The sequence below is a fragment of the Panthera onca genome, chromosome B3 (assembly GCF_046562875.1).
Source record: "Panthera onca isolate mPanOnc1 chromosome B3, mPanOnc1 haplotype 2, whole genome shotgun sequence".
Lineage (NCBI taxonomy): Eukaryota > Metazoa > Chordata > Mammalia > Carnivora > Felidae > Panthera > Panthera onca.
The window spans coordinates 118,662,077-118,683,286 of NC_138344.1; the positions used below are offsets into that span (position 1 = coordinate 118,662,077).

The following is a 21,210-nucleotide window of genomic DNA, read 5'->3' on the forward strand; positions in this document are numbered from 1 at the left end:
CCCAAGGGGATCATGTTCCCTGCAGAGCCCTCAAGCAGGAAACCAGTGGCTCCACTGCCCACTTGTGGAATTCAGGCTTTTCCCCAGATAAGGCTCCTGCCTCTCACCACTTTTCAACTGGCCCAGTTGGTGGCAATTCTGCAACTTCCAACACAGGAGTTAGTCAAGGGATCCCACTCAACTGGAGACACAAGCTCACCTTTTAATGGCCTCTAAGGCCTTCTCGCCACCCCTCTCCTCCCCACCAACAATCCCATCCTCTTCGTTCTGTGTGCTCAGTGAACTCTAAGGGATAGCCAATCCCTTGTGTTGTCTGTCTGAATTACTGCAGAACCCCTGGCTCCTAGCTCAGAGCTGGTAAGGTGCTTAGTCCGTATTAGTTGAATGAATGGATGGAAGAATAAATGAAGTCCTTCCATGGAAGCTGGGTACACTTCATGCTTACTCTAGGAAGATGTTCAGATGGCCATGGTTGTTCTCCAAATGAAATCACCACTGTTCTTTCCCACCAGAGACTCTTACTCCGGACCCTTTTAGCATCCATTTATTCATTGGGCCAATGTTTACTGAGTAGCTCTTCTGAACCAGGCACTTTATCCTGTGCCGCAAGGCAAATGTGGAGCCCTTCCCACCCACACATCTCCCTCTTCACACCCTGGCCCCCTCTTTTCTCCCATGCCACCACACACCCTGCCCAGCCCACTTACCCCTCTTCCTTGTTCTGCCTTTTACACAAGGATCCCATATTTGGGCTTCTCTGACCCTATCAACCTGCACTGGACACAAAGGAGGGAGGAGGACTCCCAGCCTCTAGCGCCGGCCCTCAGCCCATCCTCCCACCCCACCCCAGGGACCTGGCCCAGCCAGGCTCTGCCCAGAATCCCAAGCCACCCAGCCTCCTGGAACAGCCCTGAACCTTGTTGACTCGTTTCAGCCCCTGGGGTCCCTGCCCATGGGCGTCCTGCCGAGTCCACCCGGTGCCCGGCCCCCAGCGCCCTGGCCCCTCGGTACTGCCTGCGGCGGGAGCTGCCAGCTTTTTGGAATTCCTAATGCTCCTGGCCCCGGTGATTGGCTGCTCAGCTCTGACCCCACTTGGGCTGCCGCCTGGTTGGATAAAAGGGGAATCTCCTTGGGGCTCCAGAGCATTAGACACCGGAGGGGGCACCTGGGACCAACTTCGCGAAGCGGGGAGCCCGGCGGGGGGGTGGGGGGAGCGAAAGACCTGCGGCCTCAGCCCCTCCAAAGAACCGGGAGATGACGGGGAAAGCGGGGGAAGCGCTGAGCAAGCCCAAATCCGAGACTGTGGCCAAGAGTTCCTCGGGGGTCGCCCCGGCCAGGTGCACGGGGTTCGGCATTCAGGAGATCCTGGGCTTGAACAAGGAGCCCCCCAGCTCCCACCCGCGGGCTGCCCTCGACGGCCTGGCCCCCGGGCACTTGCTGGCAGCGCGCTCCGTGCTCAGTCCCGCAGGAGTGGGCGGCATGGGGCTGCTGGGGCCCGGGGGGCTCCCCGGCTTCTACGCGCAGCCCACCTTCCTGGAAGTGCTGTCCGACCCGCAGAGCGTCCACTTGCAGCCGCTGGGCAGAGCGTCGGGGCCGCTGGACACCAGCCAGACGGCCAGCTCGGGTAGGTGAGGGCGAGGCTGCCAGGCTGCCTGACTGGGGGCAAGAGCCGGAGCTCCGCGCCGTCGGCTTTCGCTGGCACCGCAAGGCCTCCCCCGGGCGCAAAAGTTCGCGCCTGGCCGAGGGGTCGCAGCTCCGGCCTGGGGCTGGCGCGCCCGGGGCAGGGGCCCGGAGGATGCTCCCGCTGGCCGCCTGGTTTCGGCCCCGGCGTTTCCGGCCTCCGCGCTGTTCTCTCGTCCCCTCGTCGGGCCCCGCTCTGCCCCGGCGCCAGGTTGGGGCCCCACCGGAAACCGGGCTTGGCGTGTCGGAGCCCGTGGGGCGGGCTGCGGGCCCCCAGCTCCGCTGCTCCACTGCGGCCCCGGCCTCCCGGAGGACCCTCGCTCTGTTCCGTGTGCTGGAGGCCCGGGGAAGCGGGTGCCCGCTTCGGCCCCAGCCCTGGTATCCAAAGTTGTTGTTCCTTCCTCTTTTTTCTCCGTTCCACAACGCCCACGTTGGTCACCTGGGGTTTATTTTTCACCCCACGCGCTCGGACAACCTGGCCTCTGCTGCGGCCGAAGCGGCCGCCGTTCAGTTGCTCCCAAACGCCACAATATATCCGATGCCGGCGCCTGCCGGCTCGGGGGGCCCCCGGGATGACCCCACCGCGCCCTCCCTGGACTGCTTTCCCGGCCTTGCGTCCCCACCCGCTCGGGCTCCGGCTCGTGCTCTCTCTCGGCAGTTCCCCCGATTTTTCGTTTATCTTTTTATTTATTTATTTATTTATTTTTATTTGGAGGGGCAACGAAAAGTGGCGCGTCGCAGTCTCTCCAGTCTCGAGCGGGGGCGCATTCTGCAGGCACGGAAAAAAGGGGCTGTGCCCGGGGAGACCCCAGCCCTTCCCGGCGCCCAGCTCCCGGCGCCTCGGCTCCGCTCCTCGGGGCCAACTTTAAGGCCCGGGGCGCCGGGGCTGCAGGCGCGGGGCAGGGCGCAACGCCGGGATCACCGCCCGCGGGCCCCGCGACTCCCTGAGGCTGCCTCGCTCCACCGCCGTCCCTGCCCCAGGCGCGTTGGGGCCTTTGCCTCTCTTGCAACGAAATCTGTTCAAAATCTGCGGATTGGGGCGCCGGCGCGGGTACAGCCAGCCGGGTCTTAGGGATGGGTCGCCCTCTCGGAGGGCTTCCGAGGCGGGCAGAGCAGGCCCCCGGCGCTTCCGCAGGCGGCCCTGGGTGGGGCCCTCGCGGGCTTCGGGCGCCTCAAGTCCCCGGGCGCCGGCGAGCGCTCCCCCCATCCTGCCGCATGTGCCTCCGCCCGCTTTTCAGATTCTGAAGATGTTTCCTCCAGCGACCGAAAAATGTCCAAATCGGCTTTAAACCAGACCAAGAAACGGAAGAAACGGAGACACAGGTAAGGCCCCTGCGGCGCCTTCCGCTACCTCTTCTGCCCACCCACTCCCTGCCGTGTCCTCTGTGGGGGTCGGGTCGCTCCGACCCTATTTTCGCCGGCTCGTGAGTTGAAACCTGAGGCTGTGCCGGGGCGGGGAGACCGAACGTTGTTTGGGGACATTCGCCCGGGACCCTGGCGTCCAGCCACACGGGGCGAGGATGGTGTGTGGCCTCCGGGGAGGCGGCACGGGGCGGGCTTTTTCCTTCGGGAGAAAGGAAAGGCCAAACCCGAGCCAGAGAGGGGCAGGCGGCCCCCAGATTCGATCCCTGCACCAGCACCTTCGGAAAGCCGCGCGTACCTCCCGCGCACGCCGGTCCCTCTGCCCTCGGCCCCCGGGACCGCATTCCTCTCCCGCGGCCCCTGTCCTCTCTGCCACACACCCCCCCCCCCCCCCAGTCTTCTGCTCCCACCGTTCCCCAAATCTTGAGCGTGATACCTGCACTGATGGGAATTTTTCGTTAGGCTTCTGCTCTCTTGTGATCCTGAGAGAGTCTCTTCCCGTCCCCCAGCCTCGGTTTCCTCGTCTGTAAAATGGGGAGGGAAGGTGTGTGGACTGGCTGACCCCGCCAGCCCCAGCTGGAGTGGAGTGGGCTGCATTAGGCCACAGGCTAAAGGGAGAATTTTAAAAGATATGCCTTCAAACTGGCATTACTGGCACATTTTTGAAATGTAATAGGTGCTGAAAGGTAATTCCTGAAAAGTAAACCCTCTCCGCCCCCACCCCAGACTCTCGTTCCTGTCCACATCCACTCCACAGCTACCCGGTCCTTGTAGGAATTTATGGGGAGGTTTTTAAGGAAATAGAGAAGCAAGAACCAGTAATCTGCCCGACTGGCTGCAAGCGCTGCCTCCAGACTCCTTCCCCGTGCTCACCCTCCGGTGTGTTTCCCCAAATCTCTCTCTGCGCACCAGTCTAGGTGGGATCTCCAGAGGGTTCCTGCTGACTCTCCCGACATTTCTCCCCTGCGAGTTCTCCCTGCTGCATTCCACCCCATCCTCTTCTCCCCAATTCGTTCTCAGCCTCTTGGCACCCTTTTTCTGGGTACTTTTTTTGCATTTTCCTCTTCCTTAGCCCCTGAAAACCCCTCTATTGGCTTCCACCTTGTAAAATGGCTTTTCCTGGCCTCTAAGACCCCAATAGGTTCAGGCTGGAATGAGGGTGAACTTTGACTTGGTTTCTCAGTAACCCCAGCGGTGGTTTTGTTTTGTTTAGCTTTGTTTTGTTTTAAACGGAAGCATTGATCCTGGGTCACTTTGGACATTCATTCATCCAACACATATTCATTAGAACATTTTTTAATGCGCCCATCTCGTGCTGGTCCCAGGGTGGGCAATCCTGTCAGCCTCCCCGAGCAGGGACAGACGCGGGGACCATGGAGGGAGGACAGTTCAGAGTCCGGGCTGAACTGCTTCTGTGCTGGTATGGAATGAGAAGCAGGGTTCACATAGCAAGGAGAGTTCTAGTAAAAGCATCCCCTGCATGCCAGAACAGTGTTTCTGTTCCAGGACGTGTCCTTGTGTGGCACCTGGAGCTTGCTGACCCATAGCCCAAAGTCTATGCTTAACGCTCCTGACTGTCCTCCTCTGACACTCTCCTCTCCGAGGAGATGGTTGGGAGCTTTGGAGGCTTCTCAGTGCAACAGTATAACTCACCACCTGCCCTGGGTTTCAGGTCATGTCTGGTGCACGAAAGGAGCAGATTATTAGAGATATTATTAGAACGGCGACTGATTGCCAGTGCAGCTTTTAATTAGTAAAAAATATTTTTTCCTGAACTTCTCTCACTTGAGGATTTCAGGTAAGAGACCCTAGAGTCTGGTGATGAGAGATGGGCATCTCTTTTTCTCTCTGAAATGTGCTGGGCTTAGAGAAGGGAGGAGGGATGGAGCAGAAGCCTTGGGAGTCTCTCAGATTTTGCACTTCTCTGTACTGGGAAAGCTCAGCTCTGCAGACAGGATGCAGTGGGCACCAAAAGGGGCTGGGGTTCTGCGCAAAGCCAGGAGCAGGGTTTGAATCCCACTTTGGGGATACAGGAGGCTCCCTGGAGGGCACGTGTCAACACAGGGATTCGCTCTGAGGCAGGACTAAGGGAAAGTTTGGGGGATTTGAGGTTTTATTTTGTTTTATTTTTCAATGAGAGCTCTCCCATGCAGAGGCTGGCACTTGAATGGTTCTAAATCTCTAAATCTCTAAACGTCTCTTCTTTGGCTTTGGCCAAACCACAATACCTGTGTGACTTTGTTTCCCTAGTTTTGAAAACGGCTTGCATATTTTGATTGTTTATTTGGACGATCTCTTCCAGGGGCCCTTTAGTAAGTGACAAGAGCAAAATAGAAACCAGCAGATCTTCAAAATTCTGAAGAATTCACTTTCTGTATACATAAACATTCCATTCCCCCCTCCCAGGAGAATAGGAGAAACGATTTAGAATCAAGCCAGTCATTTTCTATAAAGGGCAGAATCTTTCTTCCTCACACATCCCTTGCATCATCCCCCAAGATATTAAAGCCGACACACCAGCACAAGGACCCACTGGGGCTTACACCTATACTTTTCCCTTGTGTTGGGTAAGGGTGAAAGTGAGGGCCGTCAGTGAAGGATTCTAACCAACCGCCCCCCCCCCCACCCCGTGCTGGTCCCAGGGTCAGATCCCAGAGGCTCAAGCGTGGAATGTACCATTTTTACAAATGGGTTTGTGGAATCTGGACTATAAGGTCTGAAAAGAGAAGAATTTGTGCCTATAAGTGGATGTGTATAGTTCATGGAAAAAAGATGGGCTCCATGAAGCCCCTGATATTGGAGGTAAAATTTTGTGTTGGACCGTATTCATTTGCACATTGGCCCAGGGCGAAAGAAAGGCTGTAGCTTGTACCAGATTTTTAAAACAGATTAGGACCCAAACAGGTCAATGGAATCTGCTCTGTGGGGAGTGGGGGCTGTGTAGGTAGGCTCTCTCAGAGTGAGAGTGACCAGAATGGACCGCCCCGAAGTGGAGGGGTCTGCAGGCAGCTCTAAGGAGCTAGTAAATTTGGATGCTGGCAGGGGAAGGGCTGGTAAGGAGGGCGAGGTGTTGGGGTGCATGAGGAGGTGGGAGATTCAGTTCCCAGCTGTACAAACACTGGGGTTGCAGTTGCATTTGACTTTCTGGTGGGTCTTTGAACTTGGGTGTCATTAAAAGGTCAACGACTAAATAAAAAAGGATCGACTATTATACTACTTGCTGTCTGTGAGAGGAAACTGGGAAGCAGGTCCCAGGGGGCCAGAGGCTTTAAGTTATCTGGTGAGTCCCTCACTCTGTGCTTAGAAGGAAGAAGAAAGAAGAAGGGCTTTCTACAGTTTTCTAAAATTTCTGAACACCCTTTCCCCCAAATCGCTTCTAGAAAGACTCCCACTATGAAATGTCACCGACATTATGAAATAATGTCCTCCCAAGAAGGGCAAGGTGGATCTTCAGTGTTGAATGAAGACGAGTCTAGAGTGTTAAGCTATGAGTGTGTGTAAATATATGTGAGCGTGAGTGTGTGTGTGAAGGAGTTTATGTCGGATTGTGCTGAGCCAGCCTGTATTTGGGGTCTGTCCAGGTGGCATAGAGGAGGTCCATTCTATCCTCTCTGGAACAGTGTCTTTCAGTTGCTGGATCCTGAGTGTGTGATTTTACTCCCCTTAGGACAATCTTTACTTCCTACCAGCTAGAGGAGCTGGAGAAGGCATTCAATGAAGCCCACTACCCAGATGTCTATGCCCGGGAGATGCTGGCCATGAAAACAGAGCTGCCAGAAGACAGGATACAGGTAACAGAGCCCCAAGTCCCTCTCTCTCTCTTTCCCCACCCTCGGAGGCATTGACTGCCCCAGGCTCCCGGACACCTGTGACCCACCCCCCTGCTATGGGTCCTTATGAATGACAGTTCATTTAAGCTGACAGGTATTTGCTCAACACCCACCATGTGACGTGGGCACTGTTGGGGACAAGAGACTTAGATGACGTAGCCTGGCCTGCTGTTCCAGACCCTAGGGTTCCTGAGGCGTATGTCAGGCAGACCGTGAAGGGCCCTGTGGTGGGAAAAGGAGTGCTGGGTGGGTCATGGGCTCTCAGTGGGGTCTTTGTTGTGGTCAATATCTCTTAGGACAGCTAAATGTCTGCTCCAAGGCCAGGGGTGGGGAGAGGGGGAGAGTGGCTTCTAGCCCTGACCCCATTCTGTTTCCCTTTCTTCCACTCCCCTGACCCATGAAGAAAAGGTTGCCCCCTCCCTTTCTGTCTACTCCCCACCACGTCCATCCACCCATTCACCAGAAGCTTCTTCTTCCTCTCACATGTGAACAGCTGGCCCTGCCCTGTGGCTGGGGACTTGTGCCTGTAAGTGTGGCTCATTGTTTTGTTTTTTTAAGATTTTATTTTTAAGTAATCTCCACACCCAACATGGGGCTTGAACTTACAGCCCTGGGATCAAGAATCACATGTTCCACTGACTGAGCCAGCCAGGTACGCCTCTCCTAGAGAGTTTTGTGGCATAACCGGCCATGGGTCTGGACAGGAGTGTTCTCAGCTGTGGTGGGTGCAGGGCTTCCCTTCATCAGCAGGAAGACCTTCCCAAGGCCAGAACATCACTAGCTGGGCAGGAGTGTGGCTGCTTAATGGTTTCTCTGGGAGGAGATGAAGTCGGATGGTTTTCTAGGCAGGGCCTCCATGAGGCAGAAGAAGTGAGTGTGGTAGGAGGAGAAACATTTCCAGATTTGGATTTGCCTCAACTGGATCACATCCTTAAATGAAAGCTGCTCCCGTCAGTGGAATGGTCCGGAACAGTTCACTGCTAAGGCTGGGAAAAGTTGTTGGTAGGGGGTGTCCTGACTTCCTGAAACCCCTCCCAGTCAAGAACCCTGGGTCTCCAGGTGGGATGTGTGCTGGGGGGAGAAGGAACCAGATAAGTTGTGGGTTGTTTTTTGTGTTCTCTCATTGGACAACCCGAGAATTTGGAAATGAGACATGAGCTACTTTTCCAGAAGAGTCTTCTTCTCCCCTGGAAAGTGATATGGAATTTCAGCCAGTAGCTTTAGACGTTGGCACTAACAATGAGCTCAATTACTCATAAGCAGATTATCTGTTTGGTACATTATCCATGGTGGCCTGGATCCGTCATCCCCCACCCAACTGGGTCCAGTGGGGTAAGCCTGGGTGTTGATTCTGAATCGTATGTGTGCGCGTGTGTGTGCGTGTGCGCGTGTGTGTGCGTGTGCGCGTGTGTGTGCGTGTGCGCGTGTGTGTGCGTGTGCGCATGCGCGTGTGTGTAAGCCAAGGCCCAATCCAATCAATGTGCAGTGGTAACCCATACCTGGCCCTTCCTTAGCACAAAGTTGGCTATTACGAGCGGCTGGGGTGGACGGCTGAAAAATTCCCCTGTTGTCAGGCCTCGCTTTTGCACCACTGACCAGTGGGAAGGAACAACTGTCTCTTGCGGTGGGTCGTCCTAAAATCTGTTTGGCCGTGGCGGTGACGGTGGTGATGGTGGGTGGGAGCGTGTGAGGGATTTGGGGGAAGGCTCTTCCTCAGCCGTTACTGCGGTTGCCACAGATGCCCCCTCCCCCTTCTCTAAGTTGCCTGGGGCGGGGGGGGGGGGGGGGGGCATCTATCCGTGGCGTCTGAAGCTGCAGGAACCAGCAAGGAGGAACTAGGGTGTGGAGTAAATTGATTGCCCTCGGGACTGTGAGGACTGTAGAAATGGGAGAATGGAGACAAGAATCTCTCAGTCTTTGAGCACCACAGGGTTCTTTGGCTAAATGCTGCCTCCAGGAGGTGTTTGTGAGCTGTTAAATGTCCTTGCCCCAGGTGGCGCTGGGGGAGAAAGCCTTAGCATGTGTCAGTGACAGTCACAGCTGTCATTTACAGAGCAGTCTCCATGTGCAGGTGTTCTGAAGACATGACGTGCACAGGGCAAGGGAGTAGGTAGGGTGATTAGGGGCACTGTTTCGGAGCCAAACACATCCTGGCTTCACCATTCCCAGCTGAGTGACCGGACAAGTTACTTCACCTTGCAGAGCCTCTGGTTCCTGTAAAATGGGGATGATGGTGACACCTGCCTGTTGTGCAGATGCTATGCGCCGTGCATAATGAATTCCGCGTGATGCCCGGGCAAATGCCCAGTGCTCACTCCATTTCAGCGCTGATCTCATTAAATCCTGGTGACAACTGAGGAAACGGAAGCACAGCAACTTGCCCAAGGCCACACAGCTAGCAAGTGGGGGGGGCACAGGGTTCGAACCCGGGTCTGCGTCTAAAGCCCGGAAGTTCACCACCTCCTCTTGAGCTTGAAGCCTGTGCTTTGACTTGAAGCTGAGGGAACAGAGATGGTTTGAGGTCAGGTGGGGACCTATATCAAACCTTTATAGAGGGGCGCCTGGGTGGCTCAGTCGGTTAAGCGTCCGACTTCAGCTCAGGTCCTGATCTCGCGGTCCCTGAGTTCGAGCCCCTCATCGGGCTCTGTGCTGACTGCTCAGAGCCTGGAGCCTGTTTCAGATTCTGTGTCTCCCTCTCTTTCTGACCCTCCCCCGTTCATGCTCTGTCTCTCTCTGTCTCAAAAATAAATAAACGTTAAAAAAAATTTTTATAAAAAAAACCTTTATAGAAATAACCAATATTGGGCACCTGGGTGGCTCAGTCAGTTAACGGTCTGACTCTTGATTTCAGCTCAGGTCATGATCTTGCGGTTTCATGAGTTTAAGCTCCGCGCTGGGCTCTGCGCAGGCAGTGTGGAGCCTGCTGGGGATTTTCTCTCTCCCTCTCTCTCTACTCCCTCCCCACTCACGCTGTCTCTCTCAAAAAAATAACCAAAATTTGTTTGAGTACCAGACATTATTCTTAAAGAAAAAAACCCTCAAAAACACACTCATAAAAAAATTTTTTTTGAATGGGCACATTCTTGTATATAAATTCATGGTTTGGATTCTCTGACTAGTGCTGTTCCATTCTGACTTTTTTTTTTTTTTTTTTTTTAGTTTTATTTATTTTGAGAGACAGAGAGAGCAACCGGGGGAGGGCAGAGAGAGAAGGAGAGAAAGAATCCCAAGCACTGAAAGTGCAGAGCCTGATGAGGGGCTGGAACTCACGAACCGAACCGTGAGATCATGACCTGAGCTGAAATCTAGAGTCGGATGCTTAACCGACTGAACCACCCAGGTGTCCCCCATTCTGCCTCTTTTAAAGGGATCCCTGCCCAAGGATAGGGAACAAAGTTTTAAGGAATTTTACTCCAGAAGATAGAAGATGTACCTTGACAGAAGGCTGCAGGGTGTCTCAGCCTGGAACATTTATTAGCATCCCAGGGCAGCTTTGGAAGACACCCATGCTGGGCTCCCAAGCCCAGCTCCCAAGCCCAAACCTGGGCATCTGTATGTTTTTAAAGCTCTCCAGGTGATTGTGGGCAGCCAAAGTAAAAACGCTGGGACAGAGGCTCAGGAAAGGAGTTTCTGCGTTTCAAGTGGGTTCATATGAGTGGAGGGAAGTAGAGTTTGGGGTGACAGGACGGGATGCGGGACAAGATGACCTGTCAGGTGTGCACGGAAGGATGCTGCCTGGGCTACTGGGAAATGTGGGCAAAGCCGCCCCCTACTGGACGTCAGAGGCTGCAGCAAGGCCCAGCTTCTCTGAGCTTGAAGCTGGGACAGGAAGGGAGACGCTGAAATATGGTGTCAGGAATGCTGAGCGCATGTGGAGTGTTAAGTCATTAAATCACTGCAGCAGCGAGCCCAAATTAATCACCTTCCAGCCGGAGGAGAGAGGAAAGAAGCTGGGTGAATGTGATGGGAACTGCCACATGGCCGACAGAGCCAGGCCTGACGGTAGGAAGACAAGGTTGGAGGGCGGGGCCTGGGGAGGCAAGTGCCCAGAATGTGCAAAGAGCGTCCATTGTACAAGATGTCTCCTTTAGGGGGGACAGTCCTGGGAAAACCACAGAGGGTCTCCTGGGAGACCTTTGAGGGAAGGAGCCCTGGGCATGTTGTCCGGTGGGAATGCAAAGATGGCAGCTTCCAGGACAGGAAAGAAGCCATGGGCACAACCACAGCTGCTCACGCTGGCCACACGCACAGCGAGAGGAATGACTGACAGCCTTGCCTGGTCTGCTCCGAGTACGCCCTATGGCAGAAGAGCACCTGTTTGGCAAGTACCCCTCCCCAGGTCCAGTCTATCAATGGAGGCACACACTCTTGGGACCCTCTCTGCCAGTTGTGGAGGCACCTGCCAGACTAGCTGTTGACAGCCAGAGGCATCCTACTAGGCGTTCTGAGCGCTGCTGGGGCACCACCTCTGAGGGGAAATGCACCAGGAAACCCAGATCCTTTCCCAAGCCGGAAGTTCTTGCCTGGAGTGCCAAATCCGGCGACTATGGGCGTCACTTTGGGTCCCTGCTCAGGCACTCAGAGCCCTGCAGTGTCAGGCAGGTGAGGACCGTGACCTTTACACAGGTTCTGCTGAAGAGTTCCAGACCTGACCGTCGCATGAGAGGGGCAGTCTCTTCTAGAAAGTGGGCAGCCAGGAAACTGAAGGAGCGAGCGACTGAAGGAGTATTCGGCGCTTGCCAGAACCAAGAAACCAAGTAGGGAAAAAGATCTAAATGCTTAGAAGGAACCTCAGAGGTGGGAGCGGGGCCAGGAAGGACCTGGCTTTAGGTAAAAAGTTTTCCACTGAGCATTTTCTGGAAAGTGGAACCTCGTCTTGCTGCACATTTATCCACAGAATTCATCCAGCATCAGGCCAGGGTTCTTTAATTATTATTACGTGCCAGGCATTTCCCATGCACTGTTACATTTCATGTTTATAACAAACCTTCAAGAGGGTGGTATTACAGGACAGATGAGGCACTCAAAGCTCGAAAGGCTAAGAAATGCACCCAAGATCACCAAGACCGTTGGAGGCAGAGCAAGGATCTCCAACCTAGGCTTCCTAGCTTCTGATCACGGCCAATTTGCAGGGAGCGTTGGGCACCTGCATGGGTGTTCTCTTGCATTTGAGCCTCAAGGGCCTGCAATACCTTACACATGTGCTGAGAGCGGCAGGGAAATCCGTTGGGCCCTCTGGATGTCTAAGGGGAAACCAGAGGCTGTCTGTATTAAAATAGCATGGTTTGAAGGTTGGATCTGTCTCTCTGCCCCTCTCCTGGAGTTATTATTGTCAGTCCAGCCTTGCTAAAGGGCATGCAGAGGAGGCCAGAGGGGCAGGTAATGCTGTTGATTAACGTTCCCTCTGGGCAGACTCCTGCTGCTATTCTGTGCCTCCATTGAAATAACAAGTAGCACTTCCTGAACACCTCCCTTCTGTGTGATGAGCATGGATGTTAGAAACTTTCACTTCTGTCATTAATCCTCAAACAACCCTGAAAAATAGGTATTGTTTTATATTTGAAGAGATGGAGACTGAGAGAAGGCAAGGAACTTGCCCCAAGTCACACAGCAGTCGTGGTCACAGCTGAGAATTCCAGTTCAGGACTGTCTGCCTTCAGTGCTTCTCGTACACTTCAAAGTTCTGTACACATGCTGGTTGCTTCCAGGAAGGGAAGAGAAAGGCAAATATGAAGAGTGGTTAGGGTTAATGCTCATTCCTTGTCCACTTCCCTCCGAGGCACCACCGCCACTGCGTCCCTGCCAACTGTCCTAAAAAGAAATTGTTTTGGCTGTCCAGGTTTCCTCCATAAATTGGAGCAGCATCTGGTCTTTGCAGAGAGCCAGGCATTCCAGGAGCCCATAACCGAGGGTCCGGATGACTCCTGGTTTGAACGACCAGCTGGCACCAACTCCCCTGGGGATGTCTGTGGGCAAAGTCTGATCTGCAGACCGGTTATTCATTTGCCCAAATTAGGAGACCCAGGAAAATGGTTCTGTTTATAGGCCCCAGAGATAATCTGAATCCCAAGTCTGTACCCCCTTCTTTAGTGTTCCTATAAAAATGCTGTTTCCATGTGAGAGCCCTGCCCCCCGCCAGCTCCCTGCCCCCCGCCCCCCACCCCAAGCACCAGTGCTCATGGAATCCAGAGGAAGTCAGAGCGCTGCATCTTCCCAGGCATCCACACTGGGGCGGGTGGGGTGTTTCTGCCTTTGCATACTCCACAATCCCTTCTCCAGAATCCATAATGCCAAACCATGCTGAAAACAGGGTTCTTTCCTACGTGTGTCATCCAAAACTCACTAATGGCAAAAACCAGACCCAACTTTATGCTCTTTATTATTCCCTATGCTTTTATTTATCTGTTTTATTTTATTTTTTTAAATGTTTTATTTATTTTTGAGAGAGAGAGACAGAGCCTGAGCAGGGGAGGGGCAGAGAGAGGAGACACAGAATCCAAGGCAGGCAGGCAGGCAGGCAGGCTCCAGGCTCTGAGCTGTCAGCGCAAAGCCCAATGCGGGGCTCGAACTCACGAACCATGAGATCATGACCTGAGCTGAAGTCAGACTCTTAACCGACTGAGCCACTCAGGGGCCCCTATTTATCCCTTTTAGTATGAATATGTATATGCTTTGCTGCAGAAATCCAAACTAGTGAGTTTGATTATGGGTGTGCTGCTGCAGTAGAATGCCATGTAATGGTGGTATTTACATCACATTTTCTTTCTAAAATCCAAAACATGGTGGAGTCTGGCTGCATGGGTTCCAGTTAAGAGGTTGTGGTCTTGTTGTTTTATAATGCACTATATTCAAGCAAGAAGGTTAGCTCCTGACCAGGAAGTAAATGTCTGACTTAGATTCATAAAGAAAGCCTTTCCCAACTCTCTCTGGTCAGACTCGGTGCCTTGCTCCATCGCCAACGGCTTCATCCTTCTGCCTTCTCTGAGAGGTGGATGAAACCAGAAGTCACTTACATTTTTATGTGAATTAGTCCTTTTAGATTTATCCTCCATGGAACAAGGCAGCTTGAGACAAGTGGGTACTTATAGAGGGCCACCGAGGGCTATTGGGAAGGAAGACAGGACAAGACAGAGGTCTCACAAATCGCAGGCACTGGGGTTGGCAGATAGTCGGGCAGAGCGCCTGCAGGACAGACAGGTGGCGCTGGGGAGGGATCTAAACAGCTTAGAGCCAGGCCAGGACGATGGGCGAGGTAGCCTGGGCTTGCATTTCTGATCTCCCCTCTGTAGCACACGAAGCGCAGCCATCTAGTGGCTTTCAAATTGCATAAACCCTTTCCTTGGCAGGGGCCCTCCTGGTGGTCCTGGGTCCAGACCAGGGAAAAGGTCCCGCACATTGGCTCCGCAGCTCTCCAGGAGGGCCCGAGCAGGAACGGCAGGTGCCAAACCCGGTGGTGGCAAAAGTGCAGCTCGCCGCAGGCGGCTCCACCCAGGGTGGAACGAGAGACAGTTTTCTAATTGCGGGTGGCGAGGCCCAGGGCGTCTTGGGCCTCTTCTCTCCCATTTTTATGGGTTCCTGGTTGTTTACAAATGGAGATGTTTCAAAACAGGGTCACACACATTTGGGTCTATTTAAAGGTGTGCGTGGAGCGTGCGGTCTTTCCGCAGCCCCGCAGAGGGTGTCTGTGACCACCGGGCTTTGGGGAGGTTGTCAGGAGGCGAGGCGGGGCTGCCGGGGCGCCCTCTGCTGGAGGCGGCCGGCCGCGCGCAGCCGTAGACTCGCGGCTACCTGGGGCCGTCGGGGCTCTCACTGCGCCACATAGCGGCGGCGGCGGGAACGGCGGGGGCGTGCGGATCCGAACCCCCGCCCGGGGCCTCCCGGCGGCCGAGGCAGCAAAGGGTTAAACTGTCAGCGGCGCGATGTTAAACAGGTGTCAAAGGCGCCCCATATATCTGCAGATTGAAATCAAATTCTTTGCCGTATAAAAAGATAAATTACCCAGGCGCTGCCGCGCGTCCCACTCATCACGCCAGCGCCAGACGGCAAGCAATTTTTTTTTTTAATGTGCTAACGACCTAATCAAGCAATCAAGTCGGAGAAGATTGCAGAGTGACCCGGGCAGCCATCTGCCGGCGAGCCCCGCATTCATTTCCCGCGCCCCCGCGCGGGGTGGGGGCTGGGGTGGGAGCTGCCGGGAGGAAGAGGGGAAAAAATCCTAAACAAATTAACACCCAATTTTCCCCGTCTAATTAGTTAAATGAGAAGTGTTTGGGGTCCCCCAGGGAGTGGGAGCGGCTCGCGGCGCGGCTCGCGCTGCCTCCCCAGCATTAATTAGTGCGGGTCAATGCCGCGGCTCCCGAGAGAGCAGCCGCTTTAATTTCCCGTGATATTTCAGTGCCTGAGGCCCATCGATTCAAACAGAAATTAACTTATTTTTCAATCAGCCCAGGGCTGCCCCTGGGGGTGACTCTTCTTTTGCCGCCTCCTGAATAGAGCTGGAGCAATTTTTCATCAAAAGCTGAAACCTCCGCCTCCGGGGGAGGGGGAGGGGCCCGGAGGGAAGGGCGGGGGACCCGGCGCAGGCGAGGGAATGGAAATCGCAGAGGAAACTAATAGATTTTCCCGGAACCCGCCTCTGTCCTCCCCCCTCAGCCCCCCACTTCCCGGGGCGTCTCGGCCGTCTCGCCATCCCGGGGGTGAGGGCCCGGAGGGGCTGTGAGGGGGCCAAGAGGGGGCCGTTGGCCGGGCCTGGGATCCTAACAGCGCCCACTGGTTTCTCCAGGGCCTCTCACCTGCTTGAGGGACAGTGCAGCTGTCCCTAGCGCTGACTCCTGGCAGCTGCCGGAAATCTCAGAAAAGCTGCTTTGGGAGACCAAGGAATCTCCCTTCCCCCAAGCACCGGCTTGGAGTGCTATGGACACCCCGAGGGTACCCCATGCCCTGTACCAGTCAGCTTTGGGGCCAGAGAAACAATCTCTAGGGTGCCCCCCACTGCACCTTCCTAGGTCTGCACCCCACTTTCTCTGCACACCAGGAGAATTTTGTCTTCTAACCTGAGGGATGGATGCCCAGCTTCCCTAAATGTCATTCAGGGTTAGATCCAAAACTGTGGGGGAGAGGGTGAATGGAGGATACAGGGCAGAGGAGGGCTTAGCCAGGACAGGGCAGAGAAAGGGGGCTGACTCAGGCCTCCTGGGAGTGTGTCCCCCGGCTTCCTGATCCCTAGGTGCAATGCCCTTTGCTGCCTGGGTCCACACTCGCTCGCTTCCCAGACAGCTCTGGCCCCTGGAGTTGTGGTGGAGAGGGAGCCCTGAACAAGAGGTGCGGTTAGTCCAGCCCTTGGAAGGCATTTGTCCCTCTGCGAGTCACAAAGAGATTCTGTTTATATGCTGGAGGCATGCACACTTGCAAGAGAGCTATCCAGGTGGGGCTTCTCAGAGGTGAACTGAGGACCATGCTGGGGACTGTCCACCTGCAAGACCCTGTCATGAGGCCTCTATTCCATCACCTTAGAACTGCTTCGATTTAAAAAAGAAAAAGGGGCGCCTGAGTGGCTCAGTCCGTTGAGCGTCCCGACTTCGGCTCAGGTCATGATCTCACAGTTCGTGAGTTCGAGCCCCAGGTCAGGCTCTGTGCTGACAGCTCAGAGCCTGGAGCCTGCTTCCAATTCTGTGTCTCCCTCTCTCTCTGCCCCTCCCCCACTCACAATGTGTCTCTCTCTGTCTCTCAAAAATGAATAAACGTTAAAGAATTTTTTTAAAGAAAAAAGAAAAAGAGGGGCACCCGAGTGGCTCATTGGGTTGAGTGTCTGACCTCAGTTCAGGACGTGATCACCTGGTTCTCAGGAGTTCTAGCCCCCCCTAGGGCTCTCTGCTGTCATTGCAGAGACTACTTCGGATCCTCTCTACCCATCGCTCTCTGCCCCTCCCCCGCTCGCACTCTCTATTCCGCTCTCAAAAATAAAAAAAACATTAAAAACAAATTCACCCATCGTATTCTTACAGGACTGGGTGTCCTCATTCTGGGCACTCGGAGCCTGGAGGAACCCCAGGGGCACCATGGGGCGGGTGAGCTTAAGTAAGGACACCCTGCTGGAGAGACCAGCCGTCACAAGGGGATGCAGCTGCCAGCAAAGGGGTGGGGACCTTCCCAGTGGGCACACTGAGGTAAGGGACTGGCCTCAGCGTCTCTCAGAACACGCCCCTGACCTGTTCATCCTCACTTGCAGGTCTGGTTCCAGAACCGCAGAGCCAAGTGGAGGAAACGGGAGAAGTGCTGGGGCCGGAGCAGCGTCATGGCGGAGTACGGGCTCTATGGGGCCATGGTGCGGCACTCCATCCCCCTGCCAGAGTCTATCCTCAAGTCTGCCAAGGATGGCATCATGGACTCCTGTGCCCCGTGGCTGCTGGGTAAGAGCCCGCACCCTCCTTGGGGCCCTGCCCCTGTGGTGAGGAGAGCGGGCTCCCTGGAGGAGGGGACAGAACCCAGGAGCAGGGAGACCTGGCCACAACAGCCTAGCAGGACACAGGCACTCCAAAACAGGCCTCCTCGTCATCCTTAGGAGGCTCAGAGGGCAGGTTGGGCCCAGGGCTCGGTGTCTATCCCTTGTGCCCCCCTGTTGGGTGGCTAGGACTCTCATCCCTGCCAGGCCCCGGAACTTGGGTTCTTTTGTCTTCTGATAAGGGTGTGGCTGTCGCCCCAGGGTCTGTACCTTCCTCCCCCCTTGGCCAAAGGTGGGCTTGTGGTGAGTGAAACCGCCCCTCTTGAGGGTTCAGGGGACCCCTAGGTCCCTGTGGCCACCATTCTGGTTTTTCCCAAAGGACTTCTTCCCCCTTAAATCTCTCCTGCCATCTTCCCCCACCTGCCCTCAAGGCCTATGTCTGGTAAGCAGCACCAGCCTATCGTGGGGTTCTAAGATCTGGAATCCTGGGAGGGAGAGATGGGGGGCGGGGGGGGCAAATGCTATGCTTAGGAAGGGACAGAATAGGCTGCCCAGTGCTCAGGTGCCGGGGAACCTGACTTGAAGAAGCCCTCTGCAGGCCTGGTGCCCGGCTGCTGGTCTGTAGCCCCATCCCCTGGCCTCCCTCCCGCTGCCCCAGCCCCGGCCCCTGGGACTCGCGTGACTGTGGTGTGTGAAGTAAGGCTTTCTGCTCGTCCTTAATTCTGGCCTCTCTCTATCTTTGCCGTTTTCAGTTCAAGATGGCTTTCCCAGGCGCTTTTCTAAACCCGAATACCAACAATTCTTTTTAGGGATGCACAAAAAGTCGCTGGAGGCCGCAGCGGAGTCGGGGAGGAAGCCCGAGGTGGAGCGCCAGGCCCTGCCCAAACTCGACAAGATGGAGCCGGAGGAGCGGGGCCCCGACCCTCCAGCGGCCATGTCCCAGGAGGAACTGAGGGAGAACAGCATTGCGGCGCTCCGAGCCAGAGCTCAGGAGCACAGCACCAAAGTGCTGGGGACTGTGTCTGGGCCCGACAGCCTGGCCCGGAATACCGAGGAGCCAGAGGAGGAGGACGCCATGGAAGAAGACAGGCCAGCGGAGAAGCTGAGTCCACCACAGCTTGAGGACATGGCTTAGGTCAAGGGCACGCAGCTACCGGAGCCCCAGGACTCTGCTCTCTTCGGGGCCTGTGGTGTCAGGAGGTGTTCTCTGAGGCAGGGCCCGGGCCTGGCCTCTGTCCCCCTCCCCCGGCCCCACAGGCCCTCCATGACCCCCGGGGTGACTTCAGGCACAACTCAGTTCTGGCCGAGGCTTTGGGCCACGCGGAGACACCCCCTATCTGGTCTTGACCTCTCCAGCATCCTCCCCTTCACCCCAACAGCCCTGCCTCAGAAGCCTTCTTGCTGTCCCAAACCACCCCTTCAAGCCGCTTTCACTCAATCCCTTGGCGACTCTCCCTGTCCAAATCCACCCCTTACTCTGTTCTCTCGCTTGCAAGAGCCTCCCCTTCCCAGCTCTACACCCGCTACGGATTCTGCTCTGGTCGGGCCCAAAGCCCACTGCTGCAGACTCATTGCCTGCCACAGCGGTGACGGGGATTGAGGACCCGCACTCTGGCACCAACGTCCTGAGCCCCCCAGTCTTCAGTAAAACTGTGCTCTCCAGCCCGTTCCTTCCTGAGGGCCTGGGCCTGGGCCTCTGCGGTGTGGATGTGCTGCCCTGCAGGCCCAGCTACAACCTCTGCCCACGGTCCAGGTTAAACTTGGAAGGTCTCAGCCTGAGCCCCTCGGCCACCCTCTGTCTCATGCCCTCCACGGTCACCCTTAGGAACCTGCCGGCCCTCTCCACACCCAGCCTGCCCCACCGTTCCCCCCAGCATGGGTCCCAGCACCGCACGGGGCCATGTACAATATCTGTAGAGTCCTGGGCCTGGGCCCTGCAGCCAGGGGGTACACGTCACAAATGCTGTGGTCATGGCACTGTTGGGGAGGCCGAACTCTTACCCGGAGCCCTGGGGCCTGCGTTCTGAAGCATCCTGACCCCCCTGGTGTGATGCCTGTGACCCTGACTTGCCATGCAAGACACCTTCTAGAGCTTCTTGCAATTTATCGGTTCGCATGTGTCCTGCCTCGGAGCACCCCAATCCAGCTGTAAAATGAACCCATAAGAAGCCACAGATCTCGACTCCACTTGATCCAGACCATCCTTGGGAGGCCAAGCTTGGAGGGGGCCTGGGGCTATTATAGGCATCAAGGAGTGGTCACCAGAAGGGTGAGAGAGAGAAAAGGCTCAAAGGAGAGCAAAGCAGGAGCCGGTGTTCAACTCAAACCATGCCCGGTGTATGCGTGTTGTCTGCCCGCTAGAATAGGAGGGACATAGTGACCGTGTAGGAATAGGTGACAGGGTGCTTCTTCCTGTATGCAGATGAGAGGAACTGTCCGTACGGGTGGCCTCCCTGCAGCTGCCCCTGGGCCAGACGCAGGTCTCCCTCACCCCCCTGACATTTCCCTCTGCCATGCCACCCACCCTGGCAGGGAATACCTTGCAAGAGGAAGGTCTGAGACAGTGAGTTGGGGTTTTAATTCCGTATCAACAGTTGATTTCTTCCTCACCCGTTCATGGAACTCCCCCACTCTTCTTCTTCTTGTCTTTGTCCCCAGTTGGTTTGAAGTGTTAGACTGTAGCCCCTGCTGTGTAAATACTGTACATAGAGTGGGAAGAAAGAAACTTGATATTGAGGTGTTCGAAATACGGAACTGTAATAACTTCTAGCTATTCCAAACCTGTGATTTCTGTGCCATTTTCTGTAAAGACACAAGTAAGAATAAAATTGATGTAAAAACGTCAGGGGAGGAGGGATCCAGGAATCCTCCATGGGTGAGGATGGTGTACGTATGGGTAGCATAAAAAGTAAATCCATGAAGGCATTTTTAAATCAAAATTACCAGATTCCTCTTTTGAAAGTACTCCAGCCGCACTGGCACCGTGGCCTGCCTTTCTCCACTGAGCGGACGCCACCTTTCAGTGGCACTTGTCACCGTGATTTGGGACCCTCCTCCACTGCAGACACCCCTGAAATATCCCAATCCCGCCTTGCCCCCCACCCCCACCAGAGTACCGACTCCCTCCTTTTGTGTACATGTGTGCACTCTTAAGATCTTGCCTACAACCCAAACACAACGGCAACATGTGGGAAAGGCAGCGGTCTCTGGAAGTAAAAGTCAAACGAACCTGAGCTAAATCCTGTTAAAGAGACAGGAAGTAAACGTGGGAAGGGACTGCATGAAATTGCCTGCAGACAGCTACGACCCGGTGGCTCCACGATGTGCTGGCTGGAATTGCAAGCTGCGAGAGAGGAGGGAGCCGGCCGGATAGCTTCTCTTTGAGCTTTCGGCTCCAGAAATCTCATAAGACTGTTTCAAATTGCCTCAGATGTGGAACTCCCTCCCAGAAGAGATTTTCCTGGCAGGCCGTCGTCAAAGGAGAATGACAGGGAGCCAGTAGTCCCCGCACCCTGTCTTGGGAGTGGGTATAATCCTCCTGGACCCCGATCCTTGAGGGCACATGTGGGAAATCTCCAACTGCGATGTGGTGAAGGGAAAGATCCAAGAGCCTGGCTTCAAGTCCTTCCTGCACAGGCTCCCCTGGGCCTTTTCTGAGAAAGTCAGGTCCCTGTAGGGCTCACTGTGGCCCCTTGGCCTAGGAATGCCCTTCCTCCACCCTGCCTGCCCCCACCATTCCAGGAGAGGCACTGCCACTTACCCTACAAGCCCCCTCCTCCCCAGAGCCTTCCTGATCCTCCAGGGAGAGTTTATAGGAGAGTTCTTTCCTAGCACTTGAACACGCCTAGACATCCCTCCATTACGGTATCGTGTGTAATTTCGTGTAATGTTTTGTTT

The 21,210-nt window shown here is 55.2% G+C and overlaps 1 protein-coding gene across 2 annotated transcripts; it reads left to right on the forward strand.

Annotated features, from left to right (window-relative positions):
• Positions 1 to 879: 879 nt before the first annotated feature.
• Positions 880 to 20,252, forward strand: VSX2 (visual system homeobox 2). Of its 2 annotated transcripts, none has more exons than XM_060620258.3 (5): positions 880 to 1,624; positions 2,919 to 3,003; positions 6,710 to 6,833; positions 17,101 to 17,281; positions 18,066 to 20,252. In XM_060620258.3, exons 1-5 carry the CDS (start codon positions 1,255 to 1,257, stop codon positions 18,446 to 18,448), a joined length of 1,143 nt encoding a protein of 380 aa, XP_060476241.1. In that variant the 5' UTR covers positions 880 to 1,254; the 3' UTR covers positions 18,449 to 20,252. The 2 variants fall into 2 exon arrangements, with proteins under 2 accessions (XP_060476241.1, XP_060476242.1); XM_060620259.3 differs by having other exon boundaries at positions 883 to 1,624; positions 18,123 to 20,252.
• Positions 20,253 to 21,210: the final 958 nt, after the last annotated feature.